General features: G+C 41.8%; 1 protein-coding gene and 1 non-coding gene across 8 annotated transcripts in view; both read left to right on the forward strand.

Annotated features, from left to right (window-relative positions):
* The first annotated feature begins 6,945 nt into the window (after positions 1-6,945).
* On the forward strand, positions 6,946-7,054 carry LOC112130050 (U6 spliceosomal RNA). The gene has a single exon (XR_002912362.2). It is a non-coding gene; the product is annotated as a U6 spliceosomal RNA (small nuclear RNA).
* Positions 7,055-10,398: 3,344 nt separating this feature from the next.
* The window catches only part of PPP4R1 (protein phosphatase 4 regulatory subunit 1), a 71,776-nt gene continuing 57,304 nt past the window's right edge, over positions 10,399-24,870 (forward strand). For 5 of the 7 annotated variants that reach the window (XM_024235794.3, XM_063716836.1, XM_063716838.1 and 2 more), the window contains exons 1-2: positions 10,400-10,532; positions 10,741-10,785. In XM_024235794.3, coding sequence (XP_024091562.1) covers positions 10,526-10,532; positions 10,741-10,785 — 52 coding nt within the window. In that variant the 5' untranslated portion in view covers positions 10,400-10,525. Of the gene's footprint in view, positions 10,533-10,740; positions 10,786-13,321; positions 13,628-24,870 lie in introns of those variants that run through there. The other 2 variants (XM_024235796.3, XM_054537631.2) reach the window with 2 other exon arrangements.

The raw sequence follows: 24,870 nt of genomic DNA on the forward strand, positions 1-24,870 counted from the left end.
CATTCCAGCCTAGGAGACACAGCAAGACTCCATCTCAAAACAACAACAATAACAACAACAACAAAATCGGCTCAGATTTTAATCAGGAATGAATTGAATCTATAAATCAATTTGAAAGACAATTGACCTTTCATAAAATTGAGCTTTCTAATCTGTGGTCTTGATGTAGCCTATCATTTTCTTTTTTTGTTTTTTAGATGGAGTCTCGCTCTGTCGCCCAGGCTGAAGTGCAGTGGTGAAATTTCGGCTCACTGCAACCTCTGCCTCCTGAGTTCAAGAGATTCTCCTGTCTCAGCCTCCAGAGTAGTTGGGATTACAGGCACCCACCACCACGCCCAGCTAATTTTTGTATTTTTAGTAGAGACAGGGGTTTCACCATGTTGGCCAGGCTGGTCTCGAACTCCTGACCTCAGGTGATCTGCTCACCTCGGCCTCCCAAAGTGCTGGGATTACAGGCGTGAGCCACCACGCCCAGCCAGGCTACCATTTTCTTAAGAATTCATCAAGTTAATTTCTTTGATAATGTTTTATAGTTTTCTATGTAATGGTCCTGCACATCTTTTATTAGGATTCATTCTGAGGATTCAACCTTCTTAATGCTATTGCAAGTAACATTAAAATTTTTAATTCTATTTATAATTATTGAGTGGTTATATAATACATACGGAACTGATCTTGTGTCTAATGACTGCTAAATTTACTTTTAAACTTTAAGTTTATTATTATTATTATTTTGAGATAAAGTCTTGCTCTGTCACTCAGGATGCAGTGCAGTGGCATGATCATAGCTCACTGCAGCCTCGAACTCCTGGGCTTCAAGTAATCCTCCTACCTCAGTTTCCTGAATAGCTAGTACTACAGGCATGTGCTACCACGCATGGCTATTTTTTACATTTCTTTAGAAATGGGTCTTGCTATATTGTTTAGGCTGGTCTTGAACTCCTGGCCTCAAGTGGTTCTACTGCCTTGGCCTCCCAAAGTGCTGGGATTATAGGTGTGAGCCACCACACTCAGCCTATTTTCACTTTTTTTTTTGAGACAGAGTCTCACTCTGTCGCCCAGGCTGGAGTGCAGTGGCACGATCTCGACTCACTGCAAGCTCCGCCTCCCAGGTTCACGCCATTCTCCTGCCTCAGCCTCCCAAGTAGCTGGGACCACAGACGCCCGCCACCATGCCCGGCTAATTTTTTGTATTTTTAGTAGAGACGGGGTTTCACCGTGTTAGCCAAGATGGTCTCAATCTCCTGACCTCATGATCCGCCTGCCTTGGCCTCCCAAAGTGCTAGGATACCTATTTTCACTTTTTATAGTTTATTTGTAGATTCTTGTATCTTCCACATATATAATCATGTCATTTGTGAATACTGACAGCTTGACTTTGAATGAGACACATTTTACATAGGAAGATGTGGAGAAATTAGAACCCTCATACATTGCTAATGAAAATGCAAAATAGTGTGGCTGCATTGGACAATTGCCAGTTCCTCAAAGTAGTAAAGACGGAGTTAACAGCCGGGCACGGTGGCTCACGCCTGTAATCCTAGCACTTTGGGAGGCCGAGGCGGGCGGATCACGAGGTCAGGAGATCAAGACCATCCTGGCTAACACGGTGAAACCCCGTCTCTACTAAAACTACAAAAAATTAGCAGGGCGTGGTGGCACGTGCCTGTAGTCCCAGCTACTCGGGAGGCTGAGGCAGGAGAATGACATGAACCTGGGAGGTGGAGGTTGCAGTGAGCCAAGATCACGCCACTGCACTCCAGCCTGGGCAACAGTGCAAGACTCCATCTCAAATAAAAAAAAAAAAAATGGAGTTAACAGATAACCCAGCCAAAGCTGCAGTGAGCCTTGATTGTGCCACTGCACTTCAACGTAGGCAACAGAGTGAGACCCTGTTTCAAACAAAACAAAACAAACAAATGAAAAAAACACACAACCCAGCAATTCCACTTCTCGGGATATACCCAAGAGAACTGAAAGCATATATCCACACAAAAACTTGTAGATGAATGTTTATAGCAGCCTTATTCATAATAACTAAAACAAGGAAACAATCCAAATGTCCATCAACTGGTGAAGGCATAAATACAATGTGATATATCCATACAATGGACTATTATTCATTAATAAAAAGAATTTTTTAAAAAAAGAATGAAATACTGATACATGCTAAAACATAGATGAATATTAAACACATTCAGCTAAGTGAAAGAAGCCAGTCACAAAAGACCACGTATTATACAAATCCATTTATGTGAAATGTCCAGAATAGACAAATCCATAGGGACAGAAAATACATTAGTGGTTACGTAGGACCGGGGTTGTGTGTAGTGGCAATCAGGAGTGACTGTTAATGATACATGTTTCTTTTTGGGGTTATGAAAATGTTCTCAAATTAGATGTGATGGTCACATAACTGAATATTCTAAAAACTAAAGAATTGTACATTTTAAATGGGTAAATTTTATTTTATTTATTATTATTATTTTTTGAGGCAGGGTCTTATTCTGCCACCCAGGCTGGAGTGCAGTGGCACAATCACAGCTCACTACAGCCTCCACCTCCTGGGTTCAATCCATCCTCCCACCTCAGCCTCCTGAGCAGCTGGGACTACAGGCATGCATCACCACATCCAGCTAATTTTTGTATTTTTTGTAGAGATGGGGCCTTATCATGTTGCCTAGGCTGGTCTTGAACTTCTGGGCTCAAGCAATCCGCCTGCTTTGGCCTCCCAAAGTGTTGGGATTACAGGCATTGGCCACCTCGCCCAGCTAAATGGGTAAATTTTATAGTCTATAATTTATATCTCAATAAAGCTGTTTAAAGTTTTGGGTTTTTTTGTTTTTTATTGTTGTTGTTGTTGTTTTAAATGGAGTTTTGCTCCTTTTGCCCAGGCTGGAGTGCAATGGTACAATCTCGGCTCACTGCAACCTCTGCCTCCCAGGTTCAAGAGATTCTCCTGCCTCAACCTCCCAAGTAGCTGGGATTACAGGCATGTGCCACCACACCCGGCTAATTTTTTTTTATTATTTAGTAGAGACAGGGTTTCACCATGTTGGTCAGGCTGGTCTCGAGCTCCTGACCTCAGGTGATCCACCCTCCTCAGCCTCCTAAAGCGCTGGGATTACAGGCATGAGCCACCGCACCCGGCTAAACTTTTTTTCTTTTTTTCCCCCGAGACGGAATCTCCCACTGTCGCCCAGGCCGGAGTGCAGTGGCGTGATCTTGGATCACTGCAAGCTTTGCCTCCCAGATTAACGCCATTCTCATGCCTCAGCCTCCCGAGTAGCTGGGACTACAGGTGCCTGCCACCACGCCCGACTAATTTTTTGCATTTTTAGTAGAGACGGGGTTTCACCGTGTTAGCCAGGATGGTGTCAATCTCCTAACCTCGTGATCCGCCCACTTCGGCCTCCCAAAGTGCTGGGATTACAGGCGTGAGCCACCGCGCCTGCTCTAGGCTAACCTTTTTTAAATATAGGACTTTGAAAGCTTTAAAAAATAGGTAAACATACACTGTTTGGGGGTATAATCTCTAAATTTTTGGAGATTTTAATTTTTTCTTTATACTTTTCTGGGCACTCCAAGAACATGTATTTTTGTAATTGGAATATTCAGAAAAGAATAAATGTTACAAAGATGTAGAATTCCGGCCAGCCATGGTGGTTCACGCCTGTAATCCCAGCTCTTTGGGAGGCCGAAGTGGAAGGACTGCTTGAACCCAGCAGTTCGAGACTAGCCTGGGCAACAAAGTGAGACCCCATCTCAAAAAAAAAAAAAAAAAAAAGATGTGGAATTCCACCCCTCCCAACACCTGCCACATACCTACAAGCAGCAGCAACAACAAAACCTCTAAAAAACCAAGAACATCATTTGAGGGAGAAGTGAGTTGGCACCTGAGTTCAAGATTGTCTACCTGGATGACTTGTCTGAATCAGGAAACGGTGGCAAACTGCAGCTAAACAAGCCCAGGGCAGCTGGTGAGAAGACACTGTTAAGGCACTTGCTTGGGAATTTCACAGAAGTGTGATGAACAAAATATTATATGAGAAAGATAATTTTTGTATCCTTGGCCAGAATAATTGAAACAGGCTACTTAAAAAGTTATTAGTATGGTTTTGAAGTGGTTAACATCTTGGTCAGGATATTGAGTGAGAAATGGAGTGAAGAGGTGACTCCTAAAATGTTTCAATGACAAAATCCTCAGGGAACAGTGATGACTTAGATGGAATTAGAGATTATACCAAGACCATACATGTTGAAAGGCTAGAAGTTCTCTTAACATGAAAGAAGTTGAAGAAGGACCATTTTGACAGAAAAGCAATGAATGTGAGGATATGCAAATGCTATTGCTATTATTTAGAATCAGGATTCCAGTGTTTGAATCCTAATTTCCCTATTTGCTTTCTTTCTTTCTTTTTTTTTTTTTGAGACAGTCTCACTCTGTCACCCAGGCCAGAGTACAGTGGCATGATCTTGGCTAACTGCAAACTCCACCTCCCGGGTTCAAGCGATTCTAGTGCCTCAGTCTCCTGAGTAGCTGGGATTACAGGTGTGTGCCACCACACCCAGCTAACTTTTGTATTTTTAGTAGAGACAGGGTTTCACCATGTTGGCCAGGCTGGTCTCGAACTCCTGGCCTCAAGTCATCCACCCTCCTCGGCCTCCCAAAGTGCTGGGATTACAGGTGTGAGCCACCGTGCCAGGCACCCTATTTGCTTTTTGATCTTTGTCAAAATACCCAACCTTTTTGAGCTTCGATTTCCTTTATTTTTAAAATGGTAATGTCAATTTCTACTTCACAGGGCTGTTTTAAATAAATCAGAAAGCACATAAAAGCGCTTAACAGGCTGGGCGCGGTGGCTCACACCTGTAATCCCACCACTTTGGGGGCCAAGGCAGGTGGATCACTTGAGGTCAGGAGTTTGAGACCAGCCTGGCCAACATGGTGAAACCCCGTCTGTACAAAAAAAAAAAAAAATATATATATATATATATATATATACAAAAATTAGCTGAGTATGGTGGTGGGTGCCTGTAGTCCCAGCTACTCAGGAGACTGAGACAGGAGAATTGCTTGTACCTGGGAGGCGGAGGTTGCAGCAAGCTGAGACTGTGCAACTGCACTCCAGCCTGGGTGATGGAGCGAGACTCCATCTCAGAAAAAAAAAAAAAAAAAGAAAAAAAAGAAAAGAAAAGAAAAAGCGCTTAAAATGCCTGGCACACGCTCTGAAAAATGTTTCATATATACGGTAATATTACCATTGGGGGAACTGGTGTGAAGGGGACATAGGACATCCTGGCACATCATTTGAAACTTCATGTAAATCCATAATTGTTTCTAAATAAAAAGTTAGAAAATGTATTAGCTATCTAGTCTGGGAATTGTATTGCATCATTGTGCCAATATTTTTCCCACCAAAGGAAGGAACCAAGGACCAGAGACACAAGCAATTTGTTACAAAGAGTTACAAAGAAGTGAAATGAGAATGGAAGTAATTTCTTCTGAATCATATTACCATAGAGCAGCCTTAGTGTGAAGGGAGCTTAGCGTCAGGGCAGTTAACCACTGAACTTATCTGGGTTTGAATATGTGGTTTGCTATGGTTTATTTCCTGGTTCAACTTGACTCATCCATTCAGATTCAGAATAATAAACATTTAAGCATTTAAAATAATAAGCATCTAAAATGATAAGCATTTCCTCCACACATACTCTGTGCCAGGCATTGTGGAAGCCTCTCCCATATTGCTTTGAATGGGATTGCAACTAAAGCTTTCTGAATTCTAAGAGAAAGGCACAAAGGAAATTTACTACTGCCACTCTAATCCATTTAGTGCTCACTGTTTAAACATCTTTGTTTTCTCTTAATGAAATTAAAAGAAATTAAAGAAATTAAAAGACATTAAAATTTCTCTCTATCTCTCTCTCTCTCTCTCTCTCTCTCCTCTCTCTCTCTCTCTCTCTCTCTCTCTCCTTTCTTAAGCACAGTGTGGGAAAATGTCTCTTTAGCTGATGTGAATAAAGAGATCAAATATCTTTGAAAAACTATGAAAGCTCTGGGAAAGGCTAAGGCTTCACATTCAGAATGTCACCTTGACAGGGAGCTTTAAAGGGAGATAGAAGAAGCATAGAGAGGAGGACAAGTACAATTTCACAAATATTTACTTTTATACAATTTTTTTTTTTTGAGACAGTCTCGCTCTGTCACCCAGGCTGGAGTGCAGTGGCTCGATCTCAGCTCACTGCAAGCTCTGCCTCCTGAGTTCACGCCATTCTCCTGGCTCAGCCTCCCAAGTAGCTGGAACTACAGGTGCCCGCCACCATGCCTGGCTAATTTTTTTGTATTTTTAGTAGAGACTGGGTTTCACTGTGTTAGCCAGGATAGTCTCGATCTCCTGACCTTGTGATCTGCCCGCCTCAGCCTCCCAAAGTGCTGGGATTACAGGCGTGAGCCACTGCGTCTGTCCTTACCTTTATACAATTTATAGAAATGTATAGGAGGCTTTAGGTAAGAGACTGGCAATTAGTTTTTTTTAATTGTTCCTTTTTTTTTTTGAGACAGAGTCTCACTCTGTGTCCCAGACTGGAGTGCAGTGGCGTGATCTCGGCTCACCGCAACCTCTGCCTCCCGGGTTCAAGTGATTCTCCTGCCTCAGCCTCCCTAGTAGCTGGGATTACAGGCATGTGCCACCATGCCCAGCTAATTTTTTGTATTTTTAGTAGAGACAGGGTTTCGTCATGTTAGCCAGGCTGGTCTCAAACTCCCAACCCCAGGTGATCTGCCCACCTCAGCCACCCAAAGTGCTGGGATTACAGGCGTGAGCCATCATACATGGCCTAAAAATTGTTCTTCTTGTTTGAAAATGAGTCTATGAGGGACATTTTGTCAACCTGGCTTCAAAAAAAGAGATGAATGAAATGAATGGTAAAAATTTGTTTAATGTGCTTGTTTCAGCAGCACATAGACTAAAATTACACTGATACAAAGAAGATTAGCATGGCCCCTGTGCAAAGATGACAGGCAAATTTCATTTAAAAAAAGCAAATAAATATTTGTTTAAAAATCATTTTTAATCACGTATTTCTCCATTTTTCAGATTGTTTTTCTTTTCATCATTTAAAACAATAAATAACAGCGCTGTCTTTATATACTTTCAGTTTCAGGAACGATAATTCTGAAGAAAAAAGTGAATGGTTCAATCACCGATACAAAAATTAACAAACATGATAGTGGCAAGCAACATCAGGTGGGTTTTGTTTATTAGCAATGTTTTCCCCATGATTTTTTTTATGTTTGTTTGTGGTTGAAAAGCCAGACACATTAATTTCCAAGGCTCACTGGCTGCTAAGAAAAATTGTCACTGTGGCCAGGCACAGTGGCTCATGCCTATAACCCCAGCACTTTGGGAGGCCGAGGCAGGCAGATCACCTGAGCCCAGGAGTTTGAGACCAGCCTGGGCAACATGGCAAAACCCTGTCTCTACAAAAAAATACCAAAATTAGCTGGGTGTGGTGGCGCCCACCTGTAGTCCCAACTACTCAGGGGGCTGAGGTGGGAGGACTGCCAGAGCCTGGGAGGTGGACGTTGCAGTGAGCTGAGACTGCACCACTGCACTCCAGCCTGGGTGACAGACCAAGAGCCTGTCTCAAAAACAAACAAAAACCCTTTCATTATCATTTGGAAGAGGACTTATTCTTAAAAATGCAGGCCTTAGTACTTACATAGTTGGATGATGCTTTTAGAAAAATGACTTGGGACACTTCCCTTATATTTTACACATTTCAGTGGCAGAGCAGGATAACAATTCAGACTTCCTGTGTGTCTGACCACGGACAACACACAGCTCTGCCATCCACAAGCTGCATTGTAAGTGAAGCTGGGTTAAAGGTATGTAGAATAATGATTGCTATTATTTGTTTAAATATTATTTCTTACAAGAAGGGGACAGAGTGCAGTTTGTAAACACTGGTTTAAAAACTCCTTTCTTTTAGAAAGGAGAGTGAGAGAAAGTGAAATGCAAGAAACACATACTTGTGCTGAACCATGAATGATACCGTCACTGAAATATCTAAAAACCATACTGCTTAGAGGCACTTGTTGCAATGTGTAATTCAGCTAAGATGATAATCAAATGCATAGCTCTTGAATACAGAAAAATGATACAGATCCTCCTCCTTTGCTGCCCTTCCCACAGAATACTGAGATAAAACTTATTGAGGCCTAGCTACCAAAGGCAGAATTAGTTGTTCCATATCCTAGGCTAGCATTTGGTACATAGCCCCTATTTTATCATGATTACTGAGAACTATTAACTCGACTGTGTAGATCAAGACAGTTTTGTCTTTGTGCATCCGGTGGCTGAAGCACAGCTGGCACTCTGTAGATTTTGTGTTGTTGCAGTGAGACCACCAGTTAGAATAAAGAGCTGATTTGGGCCGGATTTGGTGGCTCACACCTGTAATCCTGGCGCTTTGGGAGACCAAGGCCAGAGGATTGCTTGAGGCCAGGAGTTCAAGACCCACCTGGGCAACATAGTAGAACGACGTCCCTACAAAAATTTTAAAAATAAATTAGCCAGGTGGAGTGGCCTGTGCCTGTAGTTCCAGTTACTTGGGAGGCTGAGATGGGAGGATCTCTCGAGGCCAGGAGTTCGAGGTTACAGTGAGTCATGATTGTGCTACTGCACTCCAGCCTGGGCTACGTAAGGCAAGACTCTGGCTCAAAAAAAAATTTGCTTTTTAATGAAAAAAAAAAGCTGATTTGGCTCTTTCTTCCCCCATTTATCCAGAATTGCTAAAGTGGTAGATACTGACAAGGTATCTCAGCAGGGCAGAATTCTCATGGTTTGAGTCAGTTGGGACCAATTGCTGTTGATGTGAATTTCTAACTCCTTTGTCATTCTGAGTGTGTCAGCTGAATTCACATAAGGGCATTCACCAAGGGAGGAAGAGAAACGGCCTTTAGTTTTAATTATTTTATAGTTGAGAAAATTAGACACATACTCGGGGTTACGGGGTCTATTCTGATTTTTATTACTCCTAGAAATTTCATACAGATTATAATCTGTCTGTCTTGTTAGTAATATCTGACGGAATTTTTTGGAATAGCTATGTGTAGAACCCATTTTATTACACAGATTTAGGAATCTCAGAGGATCTGATTGCTTAGTCTCTTAAATCTTCAATGGCATTAAATGCCAATACATTGTCCTTGGTCAAGACTACAACGTAGAAAGGAACAAGCTAATTAACTATTTAGAATTCCCTCTCCTAAGAGACCACATCGCCAAAGTGGCACCATGACACAGCTTGGTGTTTTGTTGGTCACTTTAGAAGACTACCATTTTGGAGGCCTTGGGTGGAGCTGGAGATAGAGTCATGGAGGTTGAACCGTGTCGGAAAACCTGGGTTTAGCCCCATTTTGAACTTGGGCGTTTGAGCTAATCGCTTAAGTCACGTAAAACAACAAGACTAATAAAGTCTGGGATACAGACTTTAACACCTCAAGTGCTGCCGAAAGTATTTAAAAGACAAAGCGAATCATAGGCACCCTTCACCGAGCACCTCCTAGATATCAAGAACCGTGCTAGGTTCCCTACATTCTTCATTTAATGCCAATAACCCCACGAGGCAGGTATCACCTTCATTCTACAAATGGGCCCCACTCCTACCAATTAACTGGCTGAATCAGGATCTGACCCCGGGCCTGCCAACGCTCCCGCTGGTGGATTGCCCGCCTTGTCAGCTCGAGTTGGCAGGACGTGGGAGTAAAAACCCGGCGCCCCAGCCTTCACCGTGCTGCACGAGGAAGCTGGCCAGGCAGGCATGACTTTGTCAGTCAACCACCCCGCAGCCGGGCCCTGGGCTTTGTTAGCAGCCACTTGGCGAGGGCCCCGGGCGGGTGGGGAGGCGGCGCTTCCTCCACGAGGAGGTGGGACCCCGGCCCCGCCGACCTCGGAGCCGCCCCCGGCCCCGGATCGCCGACGACGTACGTGCAGGCCTGGGGATGGGGCGCTGGCTGCGAGCGGCGCGCCCGCCGAGATGGCTGCGGCTGGCAGGGCGGTGGGCGAGGCCGGTGACCCAATAAAGCGGCCGGGCCGCGGGAGGCCCCGCCCGGCCGGGTTCCGGCACTCGCCGCAGGGTCCCGGCCGGCGGCAGGTTGCGCGCCCCCGTCCGCAGCGCTCGGCGTGAGGGGGGCTCGGGAGGGGGGTGTGAGCGCGCGTTGCCGAGCCGGGGCCCGGCAAGGAGCGGGAAAGGCGGGAGGCGGGAGCGCCGGTCGCCCGGGAGCCGCGCGGAGGGGCAGGCGGGGCGGGGCGGGGCGCGGCCGGTGTCCCCCGCGGCCGGGAACCGCGCCGCCCGCGGCAGGCCTGGGCCTTCGGCCCGCCCCGCGCGCGCGCCCCCGCCAGCCCGGCCCTCCTCCTCCCCGCCGCCCCTCCCGCGCGCGTCCACCGGCTCCCCGGCTCGCGCCGCTCCATGTAGCCCCGGATCCCCGGGCGGCCGCGGAGGAGGGGGCGACCACAAGATGGCGGGTACGTGGCCCCCTGCTCTCCGGGCGGCGGCGGCGGCGGCTCCTCGCGCCCACCCGCCCTCCGCCGCAGCCCTGAGTGGCTGCCGGGCCGGGGCCGGCGTGGGGTCCCGGCGCGGGAAGGCGCCGCCGGGGCGGGGGGGCGGGCGGGGGGCGCGTCGCGCCGGGCCTCGGGGCGCTGACCGGGCCTTTCTTCTCTCCCCTCGGCGCAGACCTCTCGCTGCTCCAGGAGGACCTGCAGGAGGACGCAGACGGATGTGAGTGCCCCGGCCTCGCGGTGGCCTGGCAGTCCGCGGGGAGCTGCCGGGGAGGGCGGGCGGCGGCGCGGCCTGGGCCGGGCCCTGGCTGGCTGAGGGGACGGTGGGCGAGGGCGGCCCCAGGCGGGCTGGGGTGGCGATTTGGGGGGAAAATCTCGCGTCCGTGAGGAAACGGCGCGCCCAGGTTCCGCTGGGGGAGGGAGACGCCCGGAGTAACGCCCAAGTTCGCTTTCCGCCCTTCGCTCTCTTCTCCGGGCGCCCCCGAATCGCCTGCGGGCTCAGCACTGGCGCGGCTGTTTTGGAAGGAGAAACGGTGGGGCAGGATTTGAAGTGGGGTTTGGGTGTGTTTCTGCCCTTGGTGTCCCCTTCCCCCGTCACTCTGGGAAGGAAGAGGGTCGCGCGGGAGGTGTGTTTCCTTAGAGTCGCTCTTCCAGGAGCGCCTGGGGGGCAGCCTGGGCCCCGGCTAGCCGTCTGGGCTCCCGGACCCGGTTTTGGATTGTTTGAGGATGACATACCTGTCATTTTACTTAGGCTGGTAGCAGTTTTTAGATTGCTCCCGATTTGATTAGTGGATTACGGGAAGGTTAGAAGGTGTGGCCTCCTCAGGAATTACTAGGTTTGGAGAGCATATTTCTTTAATGCAGATGTTCAGAAATCACCCAGCCCTCCTTCAGTGTTAACAGTGCAGCTTTCCTTTGAGGTACTGAAGTTTTTAAAGAGTTGACGCTTTTATTTTTAGAAAGACAAAGTTTTTGACATTTCCTGATGTCGACGGAATTGATATTTAGAAAGGAATTTTTCGTCTTATATGTACTTTTCTAAGCCTCAGAAAATAATTTGGGCCACGATAGAAAAGACAAAAGAGTTAAGCAGGTTTGTATTGAAAGAAGTGACAAATTGCAGTTAACTTAAAATAGTTTCTATTCATGCTAATCTTCCAAAATAGTGACCCATCAAAAAATCAATAGGTTTTGAGATGCGTTTTAAAAATGAAGAGTGTGCAAAATATATAAGCGAAGATCATGGGATACATAAGGGACCAAGAAATCGTTCTGAGTTGAGATAATAACCGTAGTAGAATTGTGGTCTGTTTAGTGGAAAGCCTACTGGATGCTGAGATTGACTGTCTTACACCTGTATAAGTAATTTCGGAGATGGCTGCAGTTTGAAATTACTCTCTTAAATACTCTGTAGTTAATCCTTAGCATTGTCTAATGTGGTTCCCTTACTCAGAGTAAACTTAATTTTTAGATTCCTGGTTGTTTTGAGTAAAGTAAGGGGGATTTACTATTTAGATGGATTATCTGAAACGAGTAATTTATCTTTAAAGTAAATGAACCACATCCAAACTTGCTAAGTCTGTGTTTTTAGTGGGGTGGCTCAAAACAGCTCTCTTAAAGGGAGCAGTACTTATGTAGTGAAGGGCAGGTTTAACATTTTCTTTAATGTTTACCTTAAGCCACTTATCTGCCTAATAGTAAGTTTCAGATATTATTTAAGGCAGCTGTTGATTTCAGATCTCTTGCCAGGTTAGGATTGGAGAAGTGGCCCTGATTATGTTACCTCGAGGAGGGCTTTTTATATTTATGTTCGACTTCGTAAATAGAAGATTCATTTATTCATCAAGTATTTATGACTGGAGCAAAAACTTCTCACTCCTGAAGGATGAAATGCAGTGTCAGTTTCTTCCCTAGCCGCCAAGAAGCACAGTATAGAGGGGAAGGCATACCTGTGAAAAATTCTCCCATGAGTTTCAAGACTCTGCCCGGTACTGGGGATGGAGCTCTGAGAAGGATGGGCACAACCCATGCCCTCTAGTGGTTTACAAGCAGTTTTGAATCTAGGTGTACAGTACAGTATTACAGTTACCACTGGAGCCAGGCTGCTCTGTTCTTCGTCTTAGCAGTGTCTTTTTGGGCAGACTTGGGCAACTCACTTAACCTCTCAATGCCTCAGTTTTGTCATTTGTAAGTAGGCATAAGAAATATTACCTACTTCATAGAGTTGTTCAGGGCTGTACATGAGTTAGTGCCTCTGAAGCACTTGGAACAATTCCTGGTAAACAGCGATGATTATGGTTATGTTTGCTGTTATGAGAAAAGAGCAACGGAAGCTTAAAAGAAGAGCAGAGAGGGAAACACTGATGTTGAACCTTACAGAATGAAGGTACTTACAGATGCTGCCAATGCTTGCAACTAAATTTTTTTTTTTTTTTTTTTGAGATGGAGTTTCACCCTTGTTGCCCAGGCTGGAGTGCAATGGCGCGATCTCGGCTCACCGCAACCTCTGCCTCCCGGGTTCAAGTGATTCTCCTGCCTCAGCCTCCCAAGTAACTGGGATTACAGGCATGTGCCACCACGCCTGGCTAATTTTGTACTTTTAGTAGAGATGGGGTTTCTCCATGTTGATCAGGCTGGTCTCGAACTCCCGAACTCAGGTGATCCACCTGCCTTGGCCTCCCGAAGTTCTGGGATTACAGGCATGAGCCACTGCGCCCAGCCGCAACTAATTTTTAAAGATTCTGTTTCCTGTGTATTTTAATTTAGGATAAAACAGACATTGAAGGCACAATAGTTATTTGCATATTCATAATTTGGTTGAAGGCTTTGTTAGAGTAATTGCTTATTTTTCTCAGTTACTAAAGTTTTTACAGGTGATACCTTTACCCAGAATATTCAGGAACAAAGGACTTTTGGACATATGGCCAGTTGAAGGACCACTTCCCATCTCTTGTGAAGGGAGAAAGAATGAGGAGGAACACTGGGCCATGGTGCCTCCTTAGAGAGCAAGATGGTTGGTAAAGGACTGAGAAAGCTGTCACATCCTGGAGAAGCTGGAGAAGGTAGAGGACCCGAAGGTAGAGGAATGGAGCTTGGGCTGCCCTTACAACACGGTTATCTCCTCATGAGCCTGAGTTTCTCTGTCTATGGCAAAACTCCAGAGTATGGAGGCCAACCTCCAGAGTAGTTGTAAACAAGTCCTAATACTTCAGCCAAGCTAGGTGTAAGTTGGCCCTTGGGATGGGAAGAAATTATTTTCTGGTCAAGCTCTAGAATCTTGGTTGACCTTCCTAAATGCAGAACCTGGACTATGAGGGAAGAGACAGTAAGTTCTGTTGTGCAGATGATCTAGGAAAGGACCTAGCTGGAGTCTAGGACTTGAAAGAGGGGCATTGCTGGACATTGCTAAGAGTCTCAGGTCTTTCAGTTTGATTTGTTTTAAGCCTGTCTCTGTACAGAGGCATAGAGTCGGGGAAAAGGTTGATAAAAGACTGACTTGACTGATAACCTTTGGAGGAAAAAAAAATCCTAATGAGGGAAAAATGGATGGTATTTTGTGTGTGTGTGTGTGTGTGTGTGTATGTGTGTGTACACATGTATACACATATACACACTATATACACACATATGTATACACATGTACACACATATGTATACACATGTACACACATATATGTATACACATGTACACACATGTATACACATACATGTATACACACATGTATACACATATACACACATATATACACATGTATACACATATGTATACACATATACACACATATATACACAATATATATGTACACATAATTTCATTGAAGGAGTTTCATTAGAACTTTTATCAAGTAACTTATAAAGGTAAGTAAATGAAATCATTATCAGGTACTCTTAAATTTAGGAGAATAGGCTGGGTGCAGTGGCTCGTGCCTGTAATCCCAGCACTTTGGGAGGCCGACGTGGGCGGATCACGAGGTCAGGAGATCAAGACCATCCTGGCCAACATGGTGAAATGTCTACTAAAATACAAAAAAAAATTAACTGGGCATGGTGGCGTGCACCTGTAGTCGCAGCTGCTCAGGAGGCTGAGGCAGGGGAGTTGCTTGAACCCAGGAGGTAGAGGTTGCAGTGAGCCAAGATTGTGCTACTGCACTCCAGCCTGGCGACAGAGCAAGACTCCGTCTCAAAAAAAAAAAGTTAGGAGAATAATGCAATAAAAACCATATGTAGTTAAGTTTAAAAGTGATACTTTCAGTACTGTATCATGAAATACTTTGAATTTCAAATTGAAAGCAAACCAGTGACTCCATTTGAATATAGGTTATCTCAGCAGATTTCAGAGTTGGGTAAACCCTTTTTAACTTTTTGTATTTAATTATGTTCCTTAAATAATGGGAGACAATACAAAACTGTAGATGTTTAGAAAAAATTATTTCAGATTTCTGTTTTAGTTTCCAGAGATGCAATTTTGATTCACATTTAAGTTGGTAGATTCCTAAAATGAAATGAGACTAAGATACGGTTAAGATTTGATGAGCTAATGCTTGTAAAAATAATTTCATTGAAGGAGTTTCATTAGAACTTAAACTTTTATCAAAGTAATATGTTGAAGAATGTTATTTTTAAAGAATGGCTATGTAACGCTTAGTTTACAGTGCTTTTCATACACAGGTTATTCTTCACAGCAGTCCTGTGATGTGTAGGCTATGGTATTCTAATAGTAATAAGTAAGTTGACTAATGCCCAAAGGGACTAAAGAAACAAAACTCCTAAGTTTAGACAGAATTTTAAGCTAGGCCTTCTGATTCTAAATATCGTATTTTGAATATTTTCTTAAATGGCCCAGTTTAAAATATTGATCAACCCAAACTTGTACAGGCAATTTCTTTGAACTCGTTCTTAAAGTACCCTTGAAAATTAATCTGGGATGCTGCATGTGGTTTAGTTTACACCTGGAGAATGATAGAGAGGATGGAACTTGGGTATAAGACAGCTTATTTAGTCGTTAACTTTTATTTCAGCTGTAACTAAGCATGACGTTGAAAAGTTTTTGAAGCTATGTTATTGAGTATGCCATACAACAAATTTTTTTCATGTTGAAGTTTTGGAATCCTTTTACATTATGCTGTTTTTCGGGTTTAAGGACGGTGTTGAAGTAGAGTGAAGGATGCGTCCAGAACTAACTGAGGGTAACCACCTAGACCGCACTCTGTGCAGAATCTCCAGGCCCTCCTACCACGTTTCAAAACCAGTTCTGATAAGCTTAGAGTCCTTGCTGCTGGGGGAGGTGAGGAGCAAAATATTGGGGCTGTATCCAGTAGTGGCCAGGGAATCATTCAGAAACCTTAGGAAGGTGCCCTTGAACATGAATCATATTTAGGAGTATTGTTAAATAGGGATTTGGGAGGGTGAGTCATGAGACCTGGTGGCCTGTTTTGACTGCTGCCAACAAGCCTGGATGGAGAAATCTTTATTTAGAGATAATATCATTGATATCCTAGAAAAGAGTGCTTTTAAAATGGTTTCAGTGGTACCCACATGTGTGTAGGATCAATTAATGATACCTCTGCTAACAACTTCCCACATAAAATTGAAAGAGAGAGAGAGAAACAGAGAGAGAGAGGGACAGAGACAGAGAGAAAAACCCCTTTGTAAATATGCTTGGGCCTGTAGCTACGCGATCCACTGCCCTCCCCTCTCCAAAAAAATAAAAAATCAAGACACCTAAATGCATACTTTTTGTTTGTTCCTGCCTGTGAAAGATAAATAGACCTCAGGAGGTAAAGTTCAGAAGTCTGCCGCCACATTTGTTTGGTCTCTGGTTTATTATTTCTGGTACTTTTCCCTCAGTCTCCTCAAAACAATGAATGTATGTTTATTAAACTATTGTTACCTTGCTCCTATGTTTGTATTTTTTTTTTATATATATTTTGGAGTAAAAGAATTTGAAAGTTCCTAAATTTGAATTAGAGTTTTGTTGTTGTTTTTAAATTAGAGCTGAGAATAAACCTAACTTAGTGTTTTGGGCAGAAGTCTAGATGGCACACCTATGGAATTTTGGCTGAGGAGGTATTCCCTCTAATTTCTATAAGAGGGTCTGGAACCTGCTCTGCTTTTAGCACAGATCTTTGAGCTGGTGACACCACCAATGCTTCTTCCTCCACATTTTCTTAACTCTCCTAACTTTTAAGTCATCTTAGCTTCTTATCTCCCTAGACTAAGGAGCAAACTTAACTTACTTTCTGGCCTTATTGATATGAATGTGGTTGGTATTTGAGCATCTATCATGCAGTCATTCTGGAAGATACCTCAGTATAGTTTTGTGTACGGGAAAGAACACTGGGCTTGGTAAGCCTTTAGACCTGAGTTAATATTCTGGCCCTGCCATTTATTCTCTTTATAATCTGAGCGAGTTAACTTTTTCTCAGCTTTCTATCTTTAAAATGTTAATGGATTTTTGGATCATCTCCAGTTTTTTGCTATTACAAATAAAGCTGCTGTGAACATTCACACACAAGTCTGTGTGAATATATACGTTCTTTCTCTTGGGTATACATCTAGAAGTAGAATGGCTGTTTAACTTTTTAAGAAACTGCCGGCCCAGCACGGTGGCTTATGCCTGTAATCCCAGCACTTTGGGAGGCTGAGGTGGGTGGCTCACCTGAGATCAGGAGTTCAAGACCAGCCTGGCCAACATGGTGAAACCCCGTCTCTATTAAAAATACAAAAAATTAGCCGAGCGTGGTGGTGCACGCCTGTAATCCCAGTTACTCAGGAGGCTGAGGCAGGAGAATCACTTGAACCTGGGAGGTGGAGGTTGCAGTGAGCCGAGATTGCATCATTGCACTCCAGCCTGGGCAACAAGCGAAACTCCATCTCAAAAAAAAAAAAAAAAAAAAAGAAAAACTGCCAAACTGTTTTCCAAAGTGGTTATATCATTTTCCATTCCCACCAAAAGTGTATGAGAGTTCCAGGTCCTCGTCATCATTGTCAACACTTAGTGTGAGCAGTCTTAATTTTAGCCACTCTATTAAATGTATAATAGTATTAATTTGTGGCTTGAATTTGCATTAATGGCTAATTATGTTACTCTCTTTATGTGCTTATTTGCCATCTAACTATCTCCTTTGGTGAAGTGCCTTTTCACATCTTTTGCTCATCTTTTCATTGGGACATTTTCTTATTAAATTTTGAGAGTTCGTTATATATTACAGATACTTAAGACATATACAAAGGCATATATGTCTTTGACTTGGTTTTGACTTTCATTTATCCATGTTTCTGTTTTTGTTTCTTTTTTTGAGACAGGGTCTGGCTCTGTTGCCCAGGCTGGAGTGCAATGGCACTATCTTGGCTCACTGCAACGTCTGCTTCCTGGACTCAAGTAATCCTCCCACCTCAGCTTCCCAAGTAGCTGGGACCACAGGCCTGCACCACCACGCCCAGCTAATTTTTTTGTGTTTTTGGTAGAGATGGGGTTTTGCCATGTTGTCTAGGCGGGCCTTGAACTCCTGAGCTCAAGCAATCCACCTGCCTTGGCCTCCCAAAGTGCTGGAATTACAGGGGTGAGCCACTGCACCCAGCCTGATGTAGATCACTTTTATGTTTAAATCTATGAAATTCATTTTTGATAGAAATAACTCATTTATTCAATACTTCATTTATTTAAGATTGGTGGCAATTTGGACCTGAGTTAGTTCAAATTTTGTATTTGGATTACCTGTGGAAAAAAAGGTTACTACCAAAGTAATTGTGTTAAGACTGCAAAGAAAATTTTTACTCACTGAAGGGAACAAATATCTATAATGTTTGGGAGATCCACAAGTGTATATCAGAGCAAGTGCTTTGTTATACTACCTTTCTGTTAAATACTGTTTGTATACATAATCTTGGTAACTAACTTGAAGCTAGATAAACATGCCACTACTGTATTATATAAATAGAAATACATTATACATATGGTGTATATATATAAATAAATACATATATGAATATACATATAGTATACTTCAGCAAATTATTCTTGCCTTAAATTCAGTTGTGCTATAGGACAATTTTGCGTTTCTAAGGATTTAGTAAGCTTTTAGTATTGATATTTGAAGGAAGGGTTTCTGATAAACATTGTTTATATTACTGCAAAGTACAAAATTAAAGCTTGACATACCTGTTGCTTGAGACTATAAAGATTAAGTTGTGTGGTCCCTCAAATTTATGTTATTTATCTATTTCCATTAATTTTCTTTCTCCAAGTAGTGAATTATGGGTTTCTGCTACCTCACTAGATGAGGGGTTGAAAAGTTTCTGTAAAAGGCCAAATATTAAATAGTTTAGGTTTTGTGGACCATATGATCTTTGTTGCAGCTACTCAGATCTGCTGTTGTAAGGTAAAAACAGCCATGACAATACAGAAATGAATGAAAGTAAGTGTCATCCAATAAAATTTTATTTACGAAAACAGAAGGTAGGCCAGTTTGGCTCGCTAGCTGTAGTTGGCCAACTCTTTCACTGTGCTATAAAATCCAAGATCTGTAACATTTTTATTCTTGACTCATCACAGAGTGTTCAGCAATACATCTCATCAATACTTAATGTCAAATAAGTATTGAATGAATCTTGATGTTTCAGGCCAAGCTAAATAAGACCATAAACCTAATTTGGGGTCAAATAATGAAATTATTTTTAATTAAACTTGTTATTTTGAAAACTTTCAGACCTATACAAAAGCTGCACAAGTATTGTAATGAATTCCCAACTCTTCACCTCAATTAAGCTGTTAACATTTTGCCAGTTTGCTTGTTCTCTGTACAGTTATGTACACACACACAATGTAATCTATACATTAATCTTAGTTTTTTGGTGTACCTTTGAAAATAGGTTGTGGTCATTGGGACCTTTAGCCTGTGTCTCCTAAGAACAAGGGCACTTTTACAATCATAGTAATGAAATTTGGGAAATTTAACATTGCTACAATTCTGTTATAGAATATGTAGTATATATTGAAATGTCCCCAGTAATGTCCTTATGGCAGCTGTCTTTTGCTGTAACTTACTAGTTTGGAACAATTTCTCAGCCTTTACCGTTCATGATATTGACATTTTTGAAGAGTGCATTTGGTTTTATCTGTTTCCTCATGATTTGATTCAGGTTATTCTTTCTTTCTTTCTTTCTTTTTTCTTTTTTATTTTTTGACAGGACTGCTACATAAGTGATAGTGTAGTTTTCTCAGTGCTTCAGATTAAGGAGCACCTGATAGCAGTGTCCATTACTGGTAGTGTGGAGGTGATGTCTATCAAATTGCTCCACTGTAAAGATTCTGTTTTTCCTATTGTAATTAGTAAGGAAATAATTTGACAATAGGGAAATACCCCGTTTCCAAACATTTACCCATTTAGTGTTAGAATGTGTTGATGATTCTTGCCTGAATTAATTGCATTTACTAGCTGACATTCTGCTTTATAGAAGAGCCTGCTCTTCCTCCCTATTCATTTGTTGGTATATTTATTTGTTAAAATATAATTTTAAAGCCCCAAATTTTTATAAGGTAACTCTTATTCTGTGGTGTATCTCATTGTCTTTCGTTTTCTAAAATGTAAAGATGGGAAACAAAATTTGGCCAATTTATTGTGGCCTGAGCAGTATCTAGGGAAAAACTGAAGAGAAGGGTACACTATGAGCTTTTTTATGTTTCACGTAGGATTATTAGAGATTATGTAGGGAATAGTAGGGTGTTTTGATCAAATTTGATAAAAGGTTGTACAAATTAAAAAGTTCTCTTTGGTGTGATACTTCTCAAGGTATTAATATGCTAATGTGCTTGTGAATATCTTAGAGAAGGATAAAGTATATTAAACTCTTGACTCATCAATTATCCCTATGGACTACATTTTCATTAACAAATGTTAATGAATGTGCCTCCATGAGAAGCATTGAACTCTGTTTTTTAGGTAATAAAAAGTTTAGCAAGACAATCTTCAGGGAATTTATATATGTTGGGGAGGGAGAGGAGAAGGGAAGGTAGGAGAATATGAAAAAAAAGAAAAAAAACTTTGCAATTATTGGTGGAGTAAAAGCAAGGGCACCCAAGATGGCAGGGAATTAAAAGGAAGAACTCTTAATTAGAAAACAGAAAATGCCTCCTGGATGGTGTTAGTAATAGGTAAATTTAAGCTGAGATGAGGTTAGAGAGGACAGAAATGGAACAGATGAAACCACATAAGACAGAAAAGTAGTGGGGCATGTTGCAGCAAATTGACTCCACATGGGCTGTGTACAGAGGAGGAAACTAGGTTGGGGCCAGATCCTGGAGACCCTTGAATTACAGCATGAGAAAGAAAGTGGTACCTTAAGTCAGACTGCCTGGGAGGCGTATCAGGGGGTGGAATGGTGGGGGTTAGGAGGGAGGGCGTGCAAGGGGGTGTATTGAACAGAGTGGGAAGATTGAAGTGGTGCTGATACATAAACTGGGTTCGAATGAGGGGAGGCTGGGAGTAGATGGATCCAGGCAATTATATTAATAACAGTCTAGGACTGTGGGCTTTAAACTTTATTACTGCATACCTACTAAAATAATTTTGAAAACTCTGTATCATGTATTTTAAAGTTGACATTCAAAATTTTCTCCATAAAATTTTACCATATTTGCAAAGGATATAATTTCTAATGTATTATAAATATCAGTGTTTTAAACATAGAGTTGTATCACTTTTTAAAATGGACTCTAAATACTATAGCACTTGGATACCCACTATTCATTTTTTAAAACTCACAAATATTCAGGCAAGACCGTAAGAGACAAATAAAACAAAAAAATTATGAATAAATTCTTTAAATTGAGACTCTTGCATTTTTTCTTTATCTCTTTTCATTTTCCACACAGAAATTTACCTTGATATATTTTCATATTTTCATGCTTGAGAGTTGATTGCCCAGTCACATTTCTTTGCACCAAAAATAGGTAAAGAGAAATTTAAATTTTATGTCAGGCAAGGTGGCTCACACCTGTAATCCCAGCACTTCAGGAGGTTGAGGCAGGAGGATCACTTGAGCACAGGAGTTTGAGACCAGCCCTGGCAACATAGACCACCAGCTCTACAAAAAATAAAAAAAATTACCTGGGCATAGTGGCACATGCACTTGTAGTCCCAACTAGGGAGGCTGAGTTGGGAGGACTGCGTGATCCTGGGAGGTCGAGGCTGCAATGATCCATGATCACGTGAGAGACTCTCTCAAAAATTAAAAAGTAAAAAGAAATTAAAAGTTTGAATTTCCTGTTAATATAAAACTTAAAGTTTTATTGAGTTTCCATTATTAATACTTGGTTGATCAACCAGAATATATTACAAATTGAAAAAACCTAGTAAATAACATTTTATCAAAAAGGCATCTCTTAATGAAATGGATGGGAATTTTACAAAATAATTATGTATTCATGGATAAATAGAATTTATTGCTTAAAATGAGATAATACTTAACATCATTTCTACTTTTCATTTTAAGAGCTATAAGCACTGAGAAATTTTGTTGCATAAATAAGTCAATGGGAATGGAAATGGTTTTGTTGGCAGTGCCACTCATTTTCTTGAACTGCTTGCAACTCGTGCAAAAAAATTACAAAAATTATTTTTAATGCGCTTTCAGTCTTTCAGTATTTTTGAAATTTTGTTGAAATTTGTTGAGATATTTCAACAAAGGGTTGAAAACCATCTGACTTGTAAAAGTATTCATTACAGTATTTAGAGAATTGATCACTTAACATTTTCATCAATATTTCAAAAGGTTCCATTGTTTAGTGTGGAAGGTTTTTTTCTGTCTTGGAGCAGTGCATCCTAGTAGCTTTCGGATAGTTAGCTTAGAGATAATGCCTTTCTCAGATTCAAGAAGGTGAAGGGAAAAGACTTGGATCCAAAACCCTCAGGCACATTTTTGGGATAGAAACCCCTGGAAGCTGGGGTCTGGAAAATCCCTTAGAGTTATCCAGTCTGATAAAGTTGTAATTATTAAGTTATAAATCTTCATGTACCTTCTTGGGGTTTGAATACCCCAGTTTGCTCTAGGCAAAATATATCAGAGCCTCTGAGTTAGAGTGTTGGGAACTTAAAAGGAGGGAATAGATACAGAATACTTTATAAAAGTAGAATTTATGGCTCTTAGGAACTGATTAGATACAGGGGCAGGAAAGATAGTGTTTTAAACAATAAATGAAGACCTCGTGTTTGGTATCTGAGGTTGAGTGGGGAAAATGATGGTGACTGGAAAGTCATGAGGATGAGCTGATTTTATAAGAGTAGTTTGGACAGTTTAGTTTTCAGAATAAATATGACATGCAGGTGGAGATTTTACAGTGTACTTGCAAATATGGCTCTGGGGATCCGGACAAGATGACTTCATGGGTCATCTGCACAATATGTGATAGCTGCAAATGACTGGGTTTACCAAGAAGGGGAAGAGGGTATATGTGTAATGTATATGTATGAGGACAAAAGTATAGGGAAAACTACTACATAAAAGAGAAGTAAGCAAGAATAGGCCAGAAGAGTAGAAAAATACTCAGGATTGTGCACTTCCAGAGACTTAAGAGAATTTTAAGAAGACGATGTTGGGATGGCAGGTGTCAGCATTATGAAAAGCTGTAGAGAAGTACAACCAATTGGTCTGAGAAGGATTGCTGATATTTGAGAAGAGTCACAGAGTGAAAGAGAAGACATTTTGTTTGTCTTGGTGAAGGCTGCCAAGGGGGAACTGGACCTTTAAGAAGTTTGATGAGAAAAAGCCATTTTAGGGAATAGCAAGCTCAGGTTTTAGATTCACCGTGAAAGGAAAAACCCCATGTAGTGAGACTGATCCTTAAATACCTTGCTATTGGTCATAAAGTACAGTTTCCATGGCGACATTCACTTTCACCATTGTAACATTATTGTTTCTATGGTTGAGTCCTGGGTGAGGTGGTTGGAGTTTAAGAGCCATGTTGTTGGAAAAATACGTGTCTTCAGACCATAGCAGCATGACTTTTTGAGAATCCTGTGGGGACTGAGACAAGCTGAGGGAATAGCACTTCTCCATCTCTCTCTCACACTCTGAAGCGTGTGTATGCTCACTGAATTGGATGTATGGTGGTCAAGTGCACTATTCAGACTATTTCTTGCTGTTGTTCTCTTGGTTGCTGGCACTTCTCCCCCCACCCCCCCACCCCAGCTTAGCAGAATAGAGTAAATGCATGTGTGATGATTATTTGGTAGGAATGGAAGTTGGGTTTTTTGAAGATGGTTTCAGGGACTTTTAATAAATAGAGATTTGGGACATCTTCCAAGGATTGTAAGATTTGATAAGAATTGTAGATTCAAAATTCCTATTGAATGACCGTGAAATTAGCTTGAATTTGTAGTATATTCGAGCATGTTTAACAAGGAATAGAAAAGAGGCATACTTACAGTATTGATGCAGGTGGAGAATACAGTTGGTCTTACACATTCAAGATTCCACATCTGGGGATTCAACCAATTGTGAATTGAAATATTTTTAAAAATAGAAAACGGCAGAACAATTCAAAAAATACAAATAAAAAATACTGTGTAACCAACTATTTACATAGCGTGTACATTGTTAAGTAATCTAGAGATGGTTTAAGGTACAGAGGAACCTGTATATAGATTATATGCAAATACTACACCATCTTATATCAGGGCTTGAGCATCCCTGGATTTTGGTATTCATTGGGGGTTGGTCCTGGAACCAATTCCCTGCAAATACCGAGAGATGACTGTATTGTACTCTTGAGAAGGTTAGGGGTTCTGTGTATTCCTTCCTACCCCTCTTGCTCTTTGACGACTAAGAGTGGTAGGATCATTGGAAGAGGGGTGCTAGGAAATGAAGCCTGAAGTTCTGTTAGAATGCTGAGTAAAAACAGAGGTCATCTCGCTTGGAAGTGATAACATGATCTTTGCTTCTTAATTTAAAAAAAATCTTAATAATTAATAATTTTAGTCAGATTTTATTGTAGCATAGTTGAGTAAGTATACACGTTGCCTGGAGTTGTCTGTTGTTCCGAGATAACTGTTGAAATGAGTCAAGTTGTTGCTTGGAAAAATCTCAAATGTCATTCTAAATTACAGAGTAGTAATGTGATTTCTCTAGCCAGGTAAGATGATTTTGCAAAATGTATTCATGTTACTCTTCAAAAATTAGAAGGCAGAGTCGATTTTGGTTGGTCGTATTTCCCTACTTCTTTCGCCTTGCTTCTGTATCAACCTTATGCCCCAGCTATACCAGATTACTTGTAATTTTGGAGACATGAAATAGTTTTCTTTGACTC

This window comes from Pongo abelii, chromosome 17 (assembly GCF_028885655.2).
Source record: "Pongo abelii isolate AG06213 chromosome 17, NHGRI_mPonAbe1-v2.0_pri, whole genome shotgun sequence".
Classification (NCBI taxonomy): Eukaryota; Metazoa; Chordata; class Mammalia; order Primates; family Hominidae; genus Pongo; species Pongo abelii.